The sequence below is a fragment of the Mustela erminea genome, chromosome 11, assembly GCF_009829155.1.
Source record: "Mustela erminea isolate mMusErm1 chromosome 11, mMusErm1.Pri, whole genome shotgun sequence".
NCBI lineage: Eukaryota > Metazoa > Chordata > Mammalia > Carnivora > Mustelidae > Mustela > Mustela erminea.
In genome coordinates this window covers 40,916,058-40,935,146 of record NC_045624.1, presented here as the reverse complement: position 1 = coordinate 40,935,146, position 19,089 = coordinate 40,916,058, and the positions used below count along the sequence as shown (strand labels likewise).

Below are 19,089 nucleotides of genomic sequence, written 5' to 3'. Positions count from 1 at the left end.
AGGAAAATACAATTTTACTGAGAAATAAAATGTCATATTATGTATCCATACTACATCCTTCCTTTCTACATTGAATTCGAACTTACACACTTCCAGGAATACATTAAGTTTGAGTTAAGATACTAACCTGCATTAACCTGGGAATACATTGTAGAATTCGCTAAGATTTTCAGCTACTCTGTAAAGTGCCTTTTGTTAACCTAAATGGAATAAGTTGTTTTCTATTTGGAGTCCTTAAAATTCCTAATTTACATAATTATCCTACAGTGTGTTGAAGAGTTTCCCTCAGAATGTGACCTTATTCGGAAATAAGGTTTTTGCAAATGTAAAGATATGGTCATACTGCATTCGAAATGGCCCTAAATCCAAAAACAAGTGTCCTTCCAAGAAGAAGAGGTGTTATGCAGACTCACAAATAGGAAAGAAGGTCATGGGAAGCTGAAAGCCCAAGGAATATTCTGAGTGAGGATTGCTGGGAGCCCTCCCCACGGCCCCTACCCCCAACAGGAGGCAGAAAGGACAAGAAACAATTTTTCCCCTGGACCTCTCAGAAAAAGCAGAGCCCTGCTGACACCTTGATTTTGGACTTCTAGCCTCCGGAACTGTGAGAGTTATTTGAAGTCACCCACTGGGTGGTGTTTTGTTATGGCAGCTTTTGGGAACTTAATACAGGTTCCAAACCAGAAAAAGTTAGTCTACTACTCACAGGCTGGACCTGAGGCATAAGAGACAATGGAAGGAAGGGACAGAAAAAAGCCCCCAGGTATGTTCACTATTATCACTTTTTTAAAAATTTAATTTTTCTTTTTTAAGATTTTAAGTAATCTCTATACCCAACATGGGGTTCGAACTTACAAACCTGAGTCATGTGCTCTACCCACTGAGGCTGCCAAGTGCCCCTCCACTGTTATCCCTTCAAAAGGGCTCCTAAATGGACATTGATGCTGCAATTTTGGAGGCAATTTTTCAAAATGTATCAACATTTGGGGCACCTGGGTGGCTCAGTTGGTTAAGTGTTTAGCCCTTGATTTTGGCTCAGGTGGTGATTTCAGGGTCATGATATTGAGCCTGAAGTTGGGTTCTGGGCACAGTGGGAGTCGGCTTGAGATTTTCTCTCCCCCCTTCCCCACCCTCTTGCTCTCTTGTCTCTCTCTCTCTAAAAAAAAAAAAAAAAAAAAAAAAAAAGTATCAACATTTGAAGTTGGCTTAACTTTTGACTTTAAAATTTACAGTAACATTTCCACAAATGTGCAAAGACATATATACAACAATGCAACACTGCAACATTGTGTAAAATAGTGTAAAGTAAGAAAAAGCCAAAAGCCTGGTTATATAAATTATAGTACATCTAAGAGGTAGAAGGCTATGCAGCCACTAAAAAGAAAAAAGTAACTAATAGGGTGATAGTTATACAACATTCTGAGTTACTAAATGCCACTGAATTGTTCACTTTAAAATGGTTAATTTTACATTATGTAAATTTCACCTCAATAAAATAAAAAAAATTAAAAATAATGAAGTAAGGTGCCTCGTTAGCGCAGTAGGTAGCGCGTCAGTCTCATAAAAATAATGAAGTAGTCTGTATGCATTAGCCTGGAAAAGACTGCTAAAAAGTACTGTTGATTGAAAAGAACAAATTACAGAGCAGTAAGCATACTATTATTTCATTTCAATGAATATTAATCAGTCTGTAAGTTAGAATTTGCATAGAAAATATCTGGATGCAGATACATTAAACTGTCTCTATTGGGGAGCTTGGAGCAGGCTGGTAGAGGGCTGGTAGGGAATGATTATGGGGAAACTCACTTCCTACACCCTGTATTATTTGAACGTTTCACAACAGATGTTATTTTGTAATCAGAAAAATAATAAAAATAAAACAGATTCTCATATTATTTTTATTCTTTCTCAAGCAAAGGGGGAAAAAACTGAACTCCACCAAAGCTTTAATGGGAAGAGCAGAAAGCATTGTAATTTTATGTTATCTGTCCCCCACCTATTTCACTTAGCCAAATAAAATCACTGCATTGCTGCCATCCAGAGGTGACAGGCTGACCACGAATGCAAAGAACACTTTGGCTCGTTTGTGATGAGCAGGATGTACCCAGGAAGAGGAGAAGGCAGAGCCAGGCTCATGGGTTGCCAGTAAGGTCTTAGTTGTAGGTGGGGTCCATACTTTTATACTCTCTAATGGGTTGCTTAGAACTCCCCCACCCAGCCCTGGGGGGAAAAAAAAAAGAAAGAAAGATGTCCTATTTTACAAAACCCCAGCATATAGAACAGAATGCCAAATTCATGCTTTTTGTTACCTTGGGAAAAATTATACTACTTTATGAGTAAAAATCTCTCCAACCTGAATAAAAAGATCTCATAAGGATATGCGATTAGGGTGCCTACCTACTAAGGGCTGACGGCTGGGTAATGGCTTTGGCTTAACTTGTATATGTGCAGAAAGTTCTAGAGGGACCCCAGTTTGTGAAGAGGACTCAGACTGCCTTGAGGGTTTGCTCAGCTCGGGAGGACCCACCCAGAGTCACCAGGCTTGATATTCACTGTGTGTGTGTGTGTGTGTGTGTGTGTGTGTGTGTGTGTGTACTGTCGCAGCAGGGCTGAAATGGATACCTTATCTTCCATCATAGGTAAGGCTAGCACATACTGCTTATTAACTTTTGCCTTGGCACTTCAGCTTCTTCTTCTTCTTTTTTTTTTTTTCTTTTCCTGCTGATACACTAGCGCTCTGGCACAAGGCAATTATGCTGAGCTATGGCTCTCCAATCACATAAAGCCAAGATGAGTTAAGATGGAGAAAAGTCTCCCAAACTCCCTATTTAATGATTATTTTTTGGCTAGAGACACAACCCTGATGATAACAAGTATTCTGAGCTACTTTGTGCTTTTGCAAAAGCACCCATAACTGAAGCAAGCATCACAGAAATGGCTAACTACTAAGTGAAATAAAAATGGAAGCCTTGGTGTTGCTGGCAGAACATTCTCCAGTCATCTTTGCTCCTTCGTGCACAGCTACATAATTTACACATGTGTGCTATTAGATAAAACCATTTATTAGTTTATTTTTATAAAAGATTTTATTTATTTATTTGACAGAGATCACAAGTAGGCAGAGAGGCAGGCAGACAGAGAGGAGGAAGCACGCTTTCTGCTAAGCAGAGAGCCTAATGCGGGGCTCTATCCCAGGACCCTGGGATCACGACCTCAGCCGAAGGCAGAGGCTTTAACCCTCTGAGCCACCCAGGTGCCCCAATAAAACCCTTTAATGTGCATAGCAAAACTCACTGGTTCTTTTTTTTTTAAAGTAAGATCTAGGCTCGACGTGAGGCTTGAATTCATGACTCTAAGATCAAGGGTTGCATGTTCTACCGATTAAGCTAGACAGGCACCCCCAAATTGACTGATTCTTAGTTCAGGCAAGAGGGCAAATGGATCTAAGTGACAAGGAGATGGATCACCCCTTCTGGATGTTTCCATAGGTGCCTTCTGATTCTGTCCCTGAAAGATTGTCAATGCCATTTCGATCTGCCCACTCCTTCTTATCTGGTAGTTTCTGAGGAGAGTTTGCACTAGTATCTTGGAGACCCGAGTCCCAGGGGTTTGGGAAACATCTCTTAGGCCTTCCCTGATGTCTGCCGCAGGTTGAGCAGACTGAGCTGGAGGCGTCTAACCCTCTCCAGCCCACGTGTCAGGTCTGCTTTGTGAGCCCAGGCTTCCCTGCGTACGCCAGTGCCTGCATCCCTCCGCACACACCGGCGAGCTCACACCGGCCACTCAGAGAGGGGAGAAGTAAGGGGTGCTGAGCTTACATAGAGCAAGCCTGGGGCACGTGATGCTGGTGGCAGGGAAATGATGAGGGAGCACTGGCATCCCGGGCTGGGCTCTCAGGTCAGGAGCACGCGGCCGGCCACAGAGAAAGATTCTCGCCCCATGGGTGGCTCAGAGCCTGTCCTTATCCTCATGAATTGTGTCTGACCATGAAAATAAGCCTTGTGACTTGGGTGCAGGGCCGGCTGTGACTCTCTCATTACCCTGGCAGACATTCCAGCCAGATTTCACCTGGCTGATGCCAGAGAGCTGTGCCCCTCTTAAGGAAGAAGGCAAACAGCCTCTGTGGAAAATATTTCCCAGAACCACCGCTGAAGCCCAGACAGGCGTCACGACTGAGTGCTCAGCCCTCACTCAAGCTTGCACTTGAGTTCTCTCAGCGGCCAGGGAAGGCAGGGAGCCCTTTTCTTCAGGCCAGCCCGCTGGAACCGCATCGCTGACCTCCCACCGACCCACCTTGAGGAGGCATCTTGACACAGACTGGGGAGGGCTGGGGACTCAGCGGGCCCACATTAGCCCACGCATGGAGATCCTGGGTCCCTGAACATGGGGGTGACCTGGAACATGCTGGCTGCTTGGGAACCTTGTTATCCTTCCCTTGGCTGCCCCCGCCTCCACAAGGAGGCTGGGAGAAAGAACTCCTCTGTGCATTCCCTTCCCCGCTGGTTTTTCTACCACTTGATTGGATGGAATGGAGTGTTTGCTGCCAGTGCAGGCTCCTTGGGGCCAGTGACCTATCAGCATGCTGGCTGGTTTCCTCTTTTTTATTTAAAATTTTTCTAAAAAATTTAAATTCGATTAATTAACATATATTACTGGTTTAAGAGGTAGAGGTCAGTGATTCATGTCTTATAAAATACCCAGTGCTTATCACATCACATGCCATCCTTAATGTCCAGCATCTAGTTACTCCTGCTGGTTTCCTCTTAATGCAGTGCTGATCAGTTGCCCTGGGTGACATTGGAAACATTGGCATTGAAAATGCCAGAAAAGGGGCACCTGGGTGGCTCAGTGGGTTAAAGCCTCTGCCTTTGGCTCAGGTCATGATCCTGGCGTCCTGGGATCGAGCCCCGCATCGGGTTCTCTGCTCAGCAGGGAGCCTGCTTCCTCCTCTCTCTCTGTCTGCCTCTCTGCCTACTTGTGATCTCTGTCAAATAAATAAATAAAATCTTAAAAAAAGAAAAAAAAAAGAAACAAAATGCCAGGAAAAAGAAAACCAACTTGGGTGCCAGGGGACACAGATAACCTGTGTAGGGTGGTCCCAGCACTTTCCATTAGGTGAAGAATGTACAATTAATTATTTCTGGGTCCACTATAAGACAAACAAACAAACAAACAAACAAAACTGAACCATGTCAGTATATGTGGCATGTCATGTTGTGGGGTAGAGGAAGGATTTATGATTTGAGGCCCTTAAAGCCATTCCCTTTCCCAGGCCGCCTGGGCTACTCAAGGTTCTGCTGCTCTAGCTCACTCAAATTTGCCCTATTTCCAGGCATTTTTCTCTTTTTGTATCACAGGCATTCCATTGCTTTCGAGGGCAGTGATAGGACAAGCCAGGGGAAGCTGTATTAACTTTGGCCAAACAGAGTAGAGTCACGGGAGAAAGCTGAGTTTGTCTATGTGACCTTTCTTCTTAAATTCCAGACATTAAAAATCTATCTTCCAATCATGACCTTCATTCATTTAGCACGTACTTACTGAGTAACTGCGTGAGTTTGGAGAATTGAGAAAAAGCACAGGGCTGCATTATTTCAGTAAATGCTAGCATCATCATAAAAAAAAGGAAAGAAAAAAGTCAAGCCAATATCCCCAAACTTGTTCCAGGGCGGACTTATTATGCAACTCATTGCTGGCTTGAGCTTTTTATGCGATCGCTCTGCTCATTTTGGGTTGTGTGCTCCACCTTGATGTGCTGGCAGATGGGGAGGTACAGCTGCCATCTGTCTTTATTTTTCTAACCCCACCGCAGGACATTGCAAAGTGGGCACTGCGGGGACATCCCACGCTGCCAACCCCATTTTTTCACCCAAATGCTCGCTGCTTCTCTGCCCAGATCCCTGGCTGGGGGAGAGGCTGGCACAGTTCTCTGGCTGATGTCTGCCTGCCCTTTGGCTCCTTGGAAAAGGAAAAGCAGGCCTGGGCTGGAAGGGACTCTGAGTAAGCAGGTTCTGCTGGAAAATGCAGGTGGAGAGGTTTGGGTTCTTGGAGTCAAAGCCTCTCTCTGCAGGTGTTCTGGACTCATTAGCCATGGTTTGCTCTGTGTCCCCTTTGGGAGAACTTGATCCGGACCCTGGAAGGATGCTAGCTGATGTGACACAGGTTCGTTCTGTTCTGTGATAGGGCTGGGGTTGAAGTTCAGTGCTTCCCCTTCCATAAGCTCCTTGTGGTCAGGCCCTGTGGCCTCTTTGCCATTATGTCCCAGAGCCTGGTAGAGCATTGGCACACCGTAGGTGGTCAGTACATATGTTTACAAAAGTGATTGCCTAAAGGAAAGCAGTTAAGGCAGGTGTGGACTATGAAAAGATCATAGAACTTCCTCAGAGAACCTGGTCTGCCTCTCAACCTGGCTACTCGTAGCAATATAAGCAAGTTCCTTAACCTTGCAGAACCTGTTTGTTTATACAGAATAGGAACAATCATACTTTCCTCTTAAGGCTGCTAGGGGGTGGTGTGACTCTTGGTGCATGAAGAGTTGGGGGGGGGTCTGCTATTTGCCAGAGAGTTCTATGTGGCTCATCACAGAAGTTGGGACTTGAGTCTTTCTTGGGAGCTTTGGGGTTTGGGGGAGGGTGGTAAACTAACCCAGGGGGTGCCAAGGCGGAATTTGGCACATCAGTATTTCTGCCTGCAGTATGGTATCTCCCGACCTGAACTCACTTCACTAATTAGGTCTACACCTCCTTCACTGTGAGAGTTCCAGGGCTTTCCTACCTCATGGAGGTGTTGGTGAGGGCAAATACATTTTAGTAATATTGAACTGGGTTTTTAGCACAGGCTTAGAGAGCTTGGTGAGTGAAAGCAAAGGACAGGCAGTCAGTAGGATGACCTACTTCTAGTACCGTTTGGGTTGGAGGCCAGCTCTGCCATTAATCAATTAATCAGTCAAGTCACATAATCTCTCTTGGCTTTACTTTTCTGTTTTCTGAGATGGTGGGTGGGTGGCTACTGGGGAGTTGTTCTAGATCTGATCTCACCTTTTTTTTTTTTTTTTCCTTTTTGGCCACAATCCCAAGACAGATGGCATTCACATGTGCAGCATATTCTTAGGGGTACACACAATTTTTGAGAAACCTTCCAAAATGTTGTGGGAGACTAAGGCATTCAACATTTTGAAATCACTACTGATATTAGCAGTTTAGCAAAATTGCTTTCTTACTACGGGCCATGGGCATAAATAAAAGTGGCTGTGAACTATACAGTTTGTTGGCAAATGCTCCAAATCTATGCTTTCTCCTCCACGTGAATACCGACATCAGAATGTGAGCGAGGAAGCTATTCTTATGGGGTAGCTGTGATTCAGCCTTGTTTTATTTAAAAGGCCATGATATTCAGGCTTGGATTCTTGGCTAGTAGCAGCATGTATCTTGTGATACAACTGAGAACTCATATCGTGACATACCCATCTGCTGGGAATCAGAGCAGAGAATTAATGGATCAGATATTTTTTAAAGGGTCTTCCAGCTTTACGGGTTGGTTCTATCAATTTCATATGTATCTAGGACTTGCTAAGACAGAGAAATTCAACTCAATAGTAGGATACTGTAACACAATGGAGTGGAGAAGAGAAGACGGCGGGGGTGGGGGTGGGGGGGGGTGGAACCCCGAGTCCAGGATTTTCAAAGCTTTCTTTCCCCTTAACTCACCCATTGCAGACATCGTTTCCGATCATGGCATATATGACAATGGCTGGATGGTCCAACAGTTGGTTCCTAGACAAACTGAGAAGCCAGAGATGGACTCTGAATGGCAAAACCTCAGAAACCAAACTTAGTCTTAGCTGATGTCACAGCCTGGACCCGTGAAAGGATTTTTGTGGGCCCCACCCACCCCGTACTTTGGTAACTTTTTGCTATTTTTCTTTCTTACCATGATCACTCTTCCCCTTTTCCCCTTCTTCTGTATAATCTGTAAATTACTTCCCCCTGAGGGGAAGACCGCTTCAGTGCATAAAGTTGAAAAGGGTAGACTGAAGTCTCCAGGAAGCAGACACGTTACCATCTTCTTAGGATTTTTCTTTTTTTTTTTTTTAAAGATTTTATTTATTTATTTGACAGAGAGAAATCACAAGTAGATGGAGAGGCAGGCAGAGAGAGAGAGGGAAGCAGGCTCTCTGCTGAGCAGGGAGCCCGATGCGGGACTCGATCCCAGGACCCTGAGATCATGACCTGAGCCGAAGGCAGCGGCTTAACCCACTGAGCCACCCAGGCGCCCATGGATTTTTCACAGCTTTTGTCCTCAAGTGTTACTGGCTTCCCTCTGTCCAGATTTGTAGGACATCTGGATAGCTGAGCTCTAGTACTGAACTTTTGAAATTCCAGGGCATTCTGGGCAGCCAGGGCCTTGCTTCTGAATTTTAAGCTCAAAATGAGCACATAAAGTGGGAAAATGAAGTTGTTTTTCTTTTTGTTTGTTTGTGTTTTTTTGCCTTTTTTCCAGCTACCTCAGCTAGACTTAAGTTTGACCCTCTTTGTATGCATTTTTATGATCCTTCTTTAAGGACGTATGCACATTAATCACTTTCTATGTCCACTGGTCCAAGAAGTGATAAAGTCCAGTGTGTGGGAGTCACTAGCAAGGTCCTGGTGCTCAGTACAAGTGATTACATGGTGACAACAGAGGGTTTTCATTCTTTCCTCACAATGAGAAACCCAATTTAAAAACAACTTCGTATATCCCTCTTTCACTTACGTCTCTAGAAATTTCTCCAGGTTTTGGGAAGATCCACCTGAATAATTAAAATTAAGAAATAATTAAAGTTAGTGAGTTCAATTTGACACTATCAGTATGATAATCTGACTGACTGAAAGCATGGAGAAGCATCGCTGTGCAGCCAGAGGTCATCGACCCCATCACAGGGACGGGAATGACGTCATCCTGGAATGCTCCTTAATGGGTTTTCTGTTTACTTGGCGTTATGCTAACATAATTCTAAATTCTTTGGATATTCAGATCTCAAGATATTTCCTAAGGACGAGTAAACCTTCTAGTAGATGTGAGAAAATGATATACATCTATCTCCAAGAGGAAATTACTCCAAAGAAATTGGATGAGGGGCAAGAAGAAGTAAAAAGGATTCCTTGAGAACTACCCATCCCCCTAGAAAGCCCCATTGAATCACCGGCTGGTATCCCAGCTCACCCCTGAGGCTTCTTCTGGTTGGCTGGCCTGTGCAAGATTCTGATTGTTCAGAGCCTATATTTCAACTCCTATCATGACATGAGTGACCAACCTTGCTCTACCCATTACCACCTGTAATGTATCTCTTCCACGATAGTATTCATTTGATACTCATTTTACTGTCGCCATGCTGTTAGGCACTTACATTATTATTTCATTTAGGCCTTCACACAACTCTGTGAGGTAGGTACAGTCATATTCTCCTTTTATAGATGAGGAAACTGAGGCGTACTTAAGTGAATTGCCTAAAGCCACACAAGTCATAATAGGGAGAACTGAAGTTCAAATTCAGTCCATTCTGTCTGCACTGCTGAGCTCTGGCATATTGCTCCTCCTCTAGAAAGAGTGAACCCAAAGAGGTTTACTGCTAGTTTGTCCCTTGGAGGCTGGTCTGCAGTAACAAGTGAGTAATCATGAGGTTAACTTGTGGGTGGTACAACTCATGGGACAAGGCAGAGTCTCCTGTAATTTCCAGCCTTCAAAGCTTGGGGGCAGATGCACTTTATGGCAGACTCTGAATGTTTTTACGGAGCCACATGGGGAAAGGGGGCCTGCACAGCTGTGAAGGCCAGAAAGGCCCACATTCCCCTGAAGCAGTGTGGCCCCCTTCTTCACATACAGCTGGCATCAAACTATACCAGCAGCCCCGATGTTCCCCGGGGTTGACTCAGAAACGTCAGTACATTCAATGAAGGTTGCTTTACTTCCTTCTTTATTGCAGTAGAATATACAGCCATAAACTTTACCATTCTCCCTTTTTTTGAGTGCACAGTTAAGTGGCATTAAGTATGTTCACATTGTGGTGTGACTGTCAGTACTATCCATCTCCAGAACTTTTCCATCATGGCACACTGAATCCTGGTACTCATTAAAGAATAATCAGGTACCTCGTATAGAGGGAATCATAGAATATTTGTCTTTTTGTGCCTGGCTGATTTCATTTACTCTTCACAGTTCTTCCGCTGATAGCATGTGTCAGAATATCCATTCTTCTAAAGGCTGACGAATTTTCCATTGTATGGATATACACTTCTGGACTGTCCACTCCTCCCAACTGTCCATGGTGGATAGGCACTTGCTTGGTTTCTGCCTTTTGGCTACTGTGACTAATGCTGCTATGAACACTGGTGTACAAGTGTCTGTTTAGGTCCTTCCTTTCAATTACCTTAGGTATATATTTTATTGAAATTGCTGGACCATATGGTAGTGCTAGGTTTAATTTTTTTTTTTTTTTTTTTTTTTTGAAGAACCACCATACTGTTTTTTATTTCCTTCATGCAGCGAGGCGGGGCATATTCAGTATGCACGCAAACACAGAAATGAAGAGCAGTCAGTTCATCTCAGCACGCATGCGCTCATTCACCCTCTCCATTCAAACGCCGAACCTGCCACGTGCCTGACATACTGCCACGTGCCTGACATACTGCCACGTGCCTGTATGAAATTTACAGATGGGCTGGACACAGCCTCTATACCGGAGGAGCGGCATCCGCAGGGGTAAGGTTTAATGGGAACCCAAAGGCAATGCTTAAAAAGAGGAAAGCCCCATGTGATTTCAGCCTCTTCTCTCTGCTCAGAGAATGTGCCAGATTTTTACAACTCTGAGTCCTGAATGTAGAGGCTCCAAGCATTCCTGGTGTTAGATGGCTCCCTGCTGTTCTCAAGGGGGAGGAGGACAACCAATGCCTTCTGACGTGCCCTATGGGGACTCAGTCATCTCGGCTGGGCCTTTCATTCAGTTCCTGCCCCACAACTCTCAGCTTCCCATTTTCAGTAGGATAACAATCAAGAGGTGTTTAATTCTCACTCTTTGATTTTTCTCTTAATGAGAAATGAAAACTAATGAAAGCTCAAACCATGAGTGGCAAAAAAATTAAAGGACCAGGTCAGGCCAATAATTTTCCTCATTATCCAGAGTACAGCTGGGAATTTGAGGTGCAGAGCACCCACAGAGCTTGAGGGAAATCAAAATGAGAACCTGTAATGGCTTGCCACATATGCAGCCCCCTCCCCTGCCCACACCACCCACATCCCTTGGCTGCTCCGGACAAGGATGGCAGGCCAGTCGCCACTGGGAGTGGTGAGTTTAGAAACGGCCATCACAAACAATCACTCAACGAGAGATCTCTACCCAAATGCTGACTTTTTCTTCTGCTGAATATTTATATTATAAGCACAGAATTCTCTGTGCTCTAGAGTTGTTGCGCCTTTCGCAATTTCCATTTCCTTTTGGGAATCTTCCTTTGATGAGATTATGTAATTAGTTTAGGTAATTCCCATACCACTTTTTCTTCTTAGTTCCCTCTCGCTGTCATTCTCTACTCTTTTGAAGCCCCATCAACATTTGCTGTCTCTCTCCCTCCGGAGCTCTATGGTCTTTCTGCTCCTGGGTGGAGACTTCTCAACTGTGGATTTTGCTGCTGCTATTGTAGAAAATACGGAGCAGTTGGACCCACCTGGAAGATGTGAGCAGGAGACAAAGGCAGTTCCTAGCCTGTGGGATGTAGCAAAACAAGGGGGGCATTTGAAGAACCGCCACCACCCCTGAGAGACCCATAGTCTGACCTCTACAATTCTAGTTCAGAGAAGTAGAAAAGATGTGACTACAAAAGAGGGGCATTTGATTTATTCATCAAGGTGGCCCAAGGGAGAATCTATCTGTCCACAGTTAAGGGAAGAAGGGGGTCTTTTTTGGCCATCAAAATCAAAATTCTGGTTCATTCAGTGCCTTTTAAGTGAGGAATAGTGCATTGCAAGAAAAGAAGAAGGGTTTCATATTCTCTCAGCACTGGCTCTCCTTCCTAAATAAATTTCCGCTTACACTTCCGCTGCTAAATCAGTGTTGACCACAGCAGCAAGTGCTTCATATCTTAGACATGCAAATCAATTGGTAACATACTTTCAATGGTTTTCTAGATGAGCTTGCGACTTTTTGTGCCTGGCCCAGAATAGGAGTGCTCAGTCTCAAATTCCTCATGGAAAAAGATAAGGTATATTTAAGTATAACAGGTCTTCATAAACTAATGCATTACCTTGATCATGTTTGGAGTACTTTGGGCCAGGCATTGCAAATGGATGCCAGGAACACATCAGCAAATAGAAAAGACATGGTCCCTACTCTTGTGAAGCTTATAGTCATGAAACAGACAATGACCATAAGGTGGTAAGGTTCTGAGAAGCCCTGAAGAAGTCATGTGAAGCTGTGTACTTAAAGAAAAGTAGGTGTTTCCTTTCTTGAATTTCTAAGACAAGAACCTGTTAATGAATTTCCAATAAAATACCTGTGGATTCTTACATCAGAATTCCTAGCTGAATGCCATCTTGGTTATAAGTATCTGAATAGGATGGGGGCAGATCCAGGTTTCAAGCTCTGAAGCTTATATAATCTGGGGGACCCTCTTTAAGGAAAAGGACACAAAACATGAAAATGAGGACTGACCTGAAGGGAAGACACAGGGGAAGGAGACAAGGGTCTTAACCAATTTTAAGTTGGCAAATTTTACAAACTCAAATGGTCACCAGGATTGGGGCTGTGGTTGGTCCTTCAGCTGTAGCCTCAGTACCTTCCTAACTCTGCCTCTTGGTGCTCCTTAGAGGTCATCTGTGAAGTCTTGTACCATCTGCATTGGGTGGGACCTCCAAGAGCAAGTGATCAGTCAGCCCACATTACAGAGGAGGCCCAGAGGTGGAAAGAAACTTGTCAAGGTCCTACAGCTAGTAAGCAGTGATCCATTCCAGATGCCAGTTTAAAAACAGACATTAGTAACCACTGAGACAGATCAGACAGCCTTGTGTCTAGGTTGGGAGATATCAGAGGACAACAAAATGCTAACCTCACTGTCAGTTTGGTGGTACTCGTAATTCTGGTTTTCTTCTTCAATCGACCTGCTACTGTTTACTTTTCACAGCTCTCCAGTACCTGTTCCATATTTTCTGACCACGTTTCACAGTGGTATTCCGTGGGCCAGACTGGGTGGTGTGCACTTACTCTACTGTACCCAGAACCAGAAACCTAAAAAGCACTATAGAGAGTACAAAATGTTCATGGAAAACGTGTTGTTATACACAGACCTAAAGAAAATCTAATAATGCTTTTTAACTTTCATCAGATTTTAAATAATGGAGATTTCACTATTTTTATAATTGAGGAAGCATTTTGAAGAGTATGGATTGTATAAATCTGGCTTAAAAAATCAGCCATAAGAAATTTAAACTCCTTCATTTCTCTAAAGTTGTTTTCTTGAGATAAGTAGGAACATTCAGACTAATACACTGACCTTGAGCTCAAAATAGTAGGCACTTAATAATTGTTTGTTGTGACAGTTTCTGATGGTGTTTCTACTACTGAAAATGCTTTCAAATTCACAAGTGTGGTTCTGAATTTCTGTGACAAACTAGATAAATGATTCCCCAAACATATATTTTTAAAAGAAAGTAACAGCTTTCCCAGCATGGCTCTCACCTGACTCCTAGTCTCAGAACTTGACATAACTCCACAAACATCCTTCAGCCCCTCTGAACTTCTCTCCTCCTCTTTCCCAAAGATTATTTTGCCCTTGGAGCCTCTTTGCACTGAGTCACCATCTCCCTCTGTTTTTTGGTTTCCTAATTTTTTTTTTTTTCTGCAGGACACTCTGCGCAAATGTACCTCGTTAGTGAGGTTTTCCTGTCCTTCTCCAAGCAGAGGTAAATGCCTGCCACCTCCAACTAATTCCTCAGACTTCAATCTACCTCTCTTTTAGTGTCATTTAACAAGAACCATAGTGGTTCCCTTATTTGTCCCTCCCCCCTTATTTTTGCCTCGTTTATGCTCTCCTTGAAGGCAGGGACTTTGTCTGCTTCATCTTTCTATTTCTAGCAGCTATTACAATACTGGAGAGGATACAGAAGGAGTGGTGGAAGCAAAATCGAGTGGAAAATGAGAAAAAGGGAAGTAAAAGAGAAGACCAAAGGTAAAGGCACATCCCAGCAAGATTTGGAGCTGATAAAAAACCCAGCAAGTTCATGTAAGTTACCAACACAAGTAGCAGTGAGCTCCCCTCCCCACCCCAATGTCCCTTATCTCAAACCCTAAACAGAAGGGATCTAGAAAGGAGACCCCCTAGGACTTCAGGAACACTTGCCATTGACAATGACATAAAATAGTAGAAGATATTTGCTTCTGTATTTGCCATTGGTAAGTGTGCAGACTAAAAAGGTACAGGATGGAAATCTTGACCTAACAGAAGAATGGAAAGCTCACATTCTTCACATTATGATCATGGTCAGGTGTTCTGCCTCAGACTGCATGAGCTGCCTGGGACAAGGAGAAGCCTTAGGAAGGGCTGCAGAGATAAATCCTAAGAAATTGTTCCACTCGGATCACAATGTCTCCATTGTTTAATAATTCTTGGAGACTGAAAGCCTTGAAAATATTTAAAAAGGGAATAAATCCCCCTAATTAAAAGGAGGGAAATGTGTTCCTCTATAGAAAGTGTGTCAGATTGAAATGTTTTTCTTTCAAAAATTTCTGTTATAATAAAACATTGTATCTTGGAGATGCGTTTGGACCTTAGGAGAAATGGCAAGTTTTGATACCTGCGGGCACTGAGCCTACCTGCATTTATCTTTTAGATCAAAGCATCTCAAAAATTGGTATTAAAATCGGGCTTTGTTGCTGTGAGCACACTGGATCGTGGCTCCCAAATAGAAATGTCCTAGTTGTCTTGTTATAAATAATTTCTGTCATCTCCTCTTGACATTTTGGGTTGAGACCAAAAATATGACCCAGGAGTTGGGTTCACTAAATACTTTCCTGAAGGCCTTCTTGTACTTGGGAGGGTAACTTCTTTGCTTCTTTCCAGTACTCTGTAGCTTTTAAAAACTGCCTGAAAATTTTCATTTTGAGATCATTTCCAGAAAGTTGCAGTAATTTACAAAGATTGAAATAATTTACAAAAAGTTGCCAAAACAGAACAAAGGATTTTCACCTTCTCTTTACCCAAATTCCCTAATGGGACCATCTCTCACAATCACAGTGCTGTGATCAAACTCGGGAACTTCCCACTGGCACAAGCCTACTGCCTCATCTATAGACCTATTCAGATTGTCTCACTGGTGGGTCAGCCCAACTCAGACCCAACGCTTTCTGTGTCGGACCAACTCAGGATCACATACTACCTTCAGTCTCGTGTCAGTTTAGTCTTCTTTAATCTGGACTAATTCCTTGGTGTTTTTTGACCTTGACACTTTTGAAGGGTACTAACCAATTATTTTATAGCATGCCCTTCGAATTTGAGTTTGTCTTATGTTTCCTCCTGATTAAATTCAGGTTATGCATTTTTGTCAAGAACACGATACCAGATGCTCAGTTAGCCAGTTACAGGTATAAAAAACAGGTACAGGGTGCCTGGGTGGCTCAGTGGGTTAAGCCGCTGCCTTCGGCTCAGGTCATGATCCCAGGGTCCTGGGATCGAGTCCCGCATCGGGCGCTCTGCTCAGCAGGGAGCCTGCTTCCCCCTCTCTCTCTCTGCCTGCCTCTCTGCCTGCTTGTGATCTCTCTCTCTGTCAAATAAATAAATAAAAATATTTAAAAAAACAAAACAAAACAAAACAAAACAAAAAAAACCAAACAGGTACAAATTTTGTTGGAGAACAGAGATCACGAGGCGGGATGTAGTGTGATGAAAATAAGTTCTTGTGTGTATGACCGAATTCAGCAAAGCCTTGATTAATACTCATTTATAGTTTGTTTCTTCATCATTCTTTTACCTTTTTCCTTGTCTATCCTTTTCAGAGAGGACCACTTGTGAGAAAGAGGGGACACCGGCATAGAATGCTGGGTCGGGGTATCTAATTGTGATCGCCTACCTCTCCAGGGCTGGTGTTAGTTGTTCTAGACAGTGAAGTGAAGATAGTAGAAATGTAGTAAAGATGCTGGCTTTAGAGGCCAGACTCTGAAAGGGGGACAGCATGGTGTGGCTGGAAGCAGGGACAGACATGCTCTGACAGGGCTGGGATAATTCAGACCCAGGCTTGAGCTCTACCATTGACAAGTTGATGGACTATTAATCACCTAAGTTATCAAGTCTATCCAAGCCCCAGTGTCCTCACCTGTAAAATAGGGCTGTTTGTGGATTAAATGAGGATAGAATATGTAAATACAAGGATAGTGTCTGGGTAAGAGAAGAGAAGGTACCTTTAATGAACTGAATATTTGTGTTCCTCCAAAATTCATTTTGAAATCTAACCCCCATTTTGAAGGTCTTTGGAAGTGGGGCCTTTGAGAGGAAAAGGCCCTCTCTCTCTTCGAGAGAGGTCCGAAGGATAGAGTTCTCATGAGTAGAACTGGTGCCCTTTCAGAAGAGGGGGAGAGCTGTGTGCTTCCTTTCTGCCGCGTCACAAGTGGAGGCGACCGGAAGTCCACAGTTCACAAGCCGTGAGCGGGCTCCCACCCAGGACCCAGGCCTGCTGGCGTTATGCTCTCGGATTTCCAACCTCTGACACTGTCAGAAATGCATTTCCGTTGTTTATAAGCTGCTCAGTCTCTGGGGTTTTTTTGTTAAAGCCTTCTGAACTAAGTCGGCAGGCAGGACTTAATAGCTAAAACCTATAAAATAATAGCACCAGCAACCTCACACAACTCTCCAAAAGCATCCACCCATCGTTCTAATGGATGGTTCTGGAGACTCGAGCCCTGGCCAATGGTCCTGGACTGTAGTCTCAGCTGGAACACACGATTAGCTGCCAAGGGCCTGAGAGGACATCAGTGTGTTCTTTCTGGCTCAGAGGAAGGCCTGACTCATGTGTGGTGCTTCTGTGCCCTGGGCACCTTCCTTCCATAGTTCTTCTGCTTGTTGAGGAAGGACACTCTTTTCTGGCACATCCAGCAGCAGGATGGATGGCTCCTCCATGTCCAGCCTTGTTAGAACATCCCCCAGAGATGTCTTCTCTCCTAGTGCTTCTCAGCCTGGTCACCTTGCAGGAGCTCTTCCCCACTTTGGCACCTTCTGATTTGTTGTGCTTCCAAGTCTTAGTTCTACTTTTCCTTGAGTAGCTCCTGGCCCCTTAGACTTAAGGTTCAAATAGCCACAGGCGCCGGGTAGCTAAACCTGTAGTCCACTGGAGGGGGAGGCCACCACTCAGCTCCAACGGACTCTTGCCAGGCAAGAGTGTGGCTGTGTTGCCAGGGTTGCTGATTTTTGGAGAGAAATAAAAATTGGATTTTTATGTAAAAGCTCTGATTTAGAATTTCAGAGTCATAGAGCTGGATGAACATTGAGATTATCTGGTTGAAGCCCTTTATTTGACACCAGGGAAACTGAGGTCCAGAATGGGGCACGATTCCCTGAAGCTCTGGAGCTATCCAGGGACAGATTAGGGCTTGAAGGTGGTCCCGTATGCATTAATAGGTAATGTTTTTATCTTCTGTGTCCATTAGGGCGACGGGTGCTCAGAAATATCAGCAGAGACAACGAAGGCGTGGAGATGAATTTAGGGCTCGCTTCTCCCCCCAGCTTTTCACTGGAGAGCAACAGGAATGAGTGGTACTGTCCTGCGGTACACGAATAAGGTGATTTTCTTTGCAGGTAATCTCAGAGCAGTGATGTGGAGAAGCGACAGCTGACCAGCCGTCAGGGGAGAGCCCAGGGCTGAACTGCTAGCATCATGGACACGCAGTTCCCTGCTCTCCTCTTCCCGCCTCTCCCCTCCCTCCACTTCTGCTCCAGGACCCCCTTCCTCAATCTGCTGAAGAATCTCCTCCACCTCTTCGCACCACCCACCCCCAACTCCCACTTAGCCTTCCCAGCCCTCGATCATGGAGATGGCCTGAGTATAAATTCCATCTGCTGCCCTGAATGTTGTCCCTTGTCTCTAGTTCTCCAGTCTGCTAGATTCTCTCCCATTCTCCAGAAGGTTTAACGCAAGCTTGAAGAAGGGGACCGGCAAGAAGTTCTTGGAGTGGGGCACCATGGGGAGAAGTGGAGGGATCCAACTCACATCTGGCTTGCAGCCAAACGATTGAGGCAGGGTCGGGGAGGTGAGGCTAGAACACATGCGCTTTGGCCACATGTTAGAATCCTCCGTGTTTCTTACCCATACACTTCCAGCTAGTCCCCTGCTCCTACTCCCTGTGAGTGAGTGAGCGCCTGGGTGTGCGCAAAGGTGTGGCCCGATACCATGTAGGAGATTGGGCCTGGAGAAAAATATTCCTGTGAGCACTTCTGACTTTCTGAAAACAAAACAACTCGAAAGAGGTGTTTACACTAAGGTTTTGCTACACCTGCAAAGACAGAAAGAGGAAGCTGCCAGAGAAAAGGACATCCCAAGCTAGTGAAGTGTCCCTTGGAGGCCCCTAACCAGTCGGTCAGAGGGGCCTCCCCGGTAGGCTGTGGGCTGCAGGCTGTGGGGGCTCTAGGGCTATGATCTGCTTGCCTTTTAAAGCAGATGAGTCTTATTTATTTTAGAAGTGGGTGACTCGTGAATTTTTATTTACTTAAAAATACATATTGAATACCCCTTTAACATTTGTTTTTCTTCTACCCTTTATTTTAAAAATGAAGTGTAATCCTGCCAACGGTGGTTTTTGTCCACCGTGGAGGTATTCAGGTTGGCAAAGGATTACTGTGTGTGCTTTTCCTCTCTTCAAAGGCCGAACATAACTCCTGAAAGGTATTTGGGCTTAAAAGAAAGTGTGTGTCGGGTTGGCAAGTCCCTACTACGCACGGCAGAGCCTGACCTCAATGCCAGGAGTACAAATGTGGGTCCCCTGGGGCTCCTGCTCACTGTCACACTGGGGAGTCAGACTTGAAGCAAGAAAGTCAGCTATAAGCCAAGTAAAGGGGGAGAGCAGAGGCCACGACAAAGGGCTAG

The 19,089-nt window shown here is 44.4% G+C and overlaps 1 protein-coding gene across 3 annotated transcripts in view; it reads right to left on the bottom strand.

Annotated features, from left to right (window-relative positions):
- The window catches only part of AOAH (acyloxyacyl hydrolase), a 169,132-nt gene that overhangs the window by 33,589 nt on the left and 116,454 nt on the right, over positions 1-19,089 (bottom strand). For all 3 annotated transcript variants that reach the window (XM_032305272.1, XM_032305270.1, XM_032305271.1), the window contains 2 exons: positions 8,749-8,785; positions 7,704-7,778 (listed from right to left, as the gene is read on the bottom strand). In XM_032305272.1, coding sequence (XP_032161163.1) covers positions 7,704-7,778; positions 8,749-8,785 — 112 coding nt within the window. The remainder of the gene's footprint in view (positions 1-7,703; positions 7,779-8,748; positions 8,786-19,089) is intronic.